This window comes from Myotis brandtii, unplaced genomic scaffold (assembly GCF_000412655.1).
Source record: "Myotis brandtii unplaced genomic scaffold, ASM41265v1 scaffold1204, whole genome shotgun sequence".
In the NCBI taxonomy this organism is placed as follows: domain Eukaryota; kingdom Metazoa; phylum Chordata; class Mammalia; order Chiroptera; family Vespertilionidae; genus Myotis; species Myotis brandtii.
The window spans coordinates 331229-331469 of NW_005354186.1; the positions used below are offsets into that span (position 1 = coordinate 331229).

The 241-nt window shown below is 69.7% G+C and overlaps 1 protein-coding gene across 1 annotated transcript in view; it reads left to right on the forward strand.

The window, feature by feature from the left end:
* The window catches only part of CROCC (ciliary rootlet coiled-coil, rootletin), a 35497-nt gene that overhangs the window by 27339 nt on the left and 7917 nt on the right, over positions 1–241 (forward strand). Inside the window, exon 28 of the mRNA XM_005858733.2 lies at positions 125–239. Within this exon, the coding sequence (XP_005858795.1) occupies positions 125–239 (115 nt within the window). The remainder of the gene's footprint in view (positions 1–124; positions 240–241) is intronic.

Sequence of the window (241 nt, forward strand, 5' to 3'; positions counted from 1 at the left end):
GGGGCCGGGCGGGGTGGGGGGTGAAGAGGGGACTCTAGGCTAGACCTGGGCGTCAGGGCGTAGGGTTGGGAGACGGCCTTGCTGGCTCTCACCTTCTCACCTCCGGGCTTTGCCCCTGCCCCAGCTCCAGGGAGCCCAGCGGAAGCTGCAGGAGCAAGAAGGCGAGTTCCGAGCCCGCGAGCGAGGCCTGGTAGGCAACCTGGAGGAGGCGCGCAGCGCGGAGAAGCAGCAGCTGGACCAC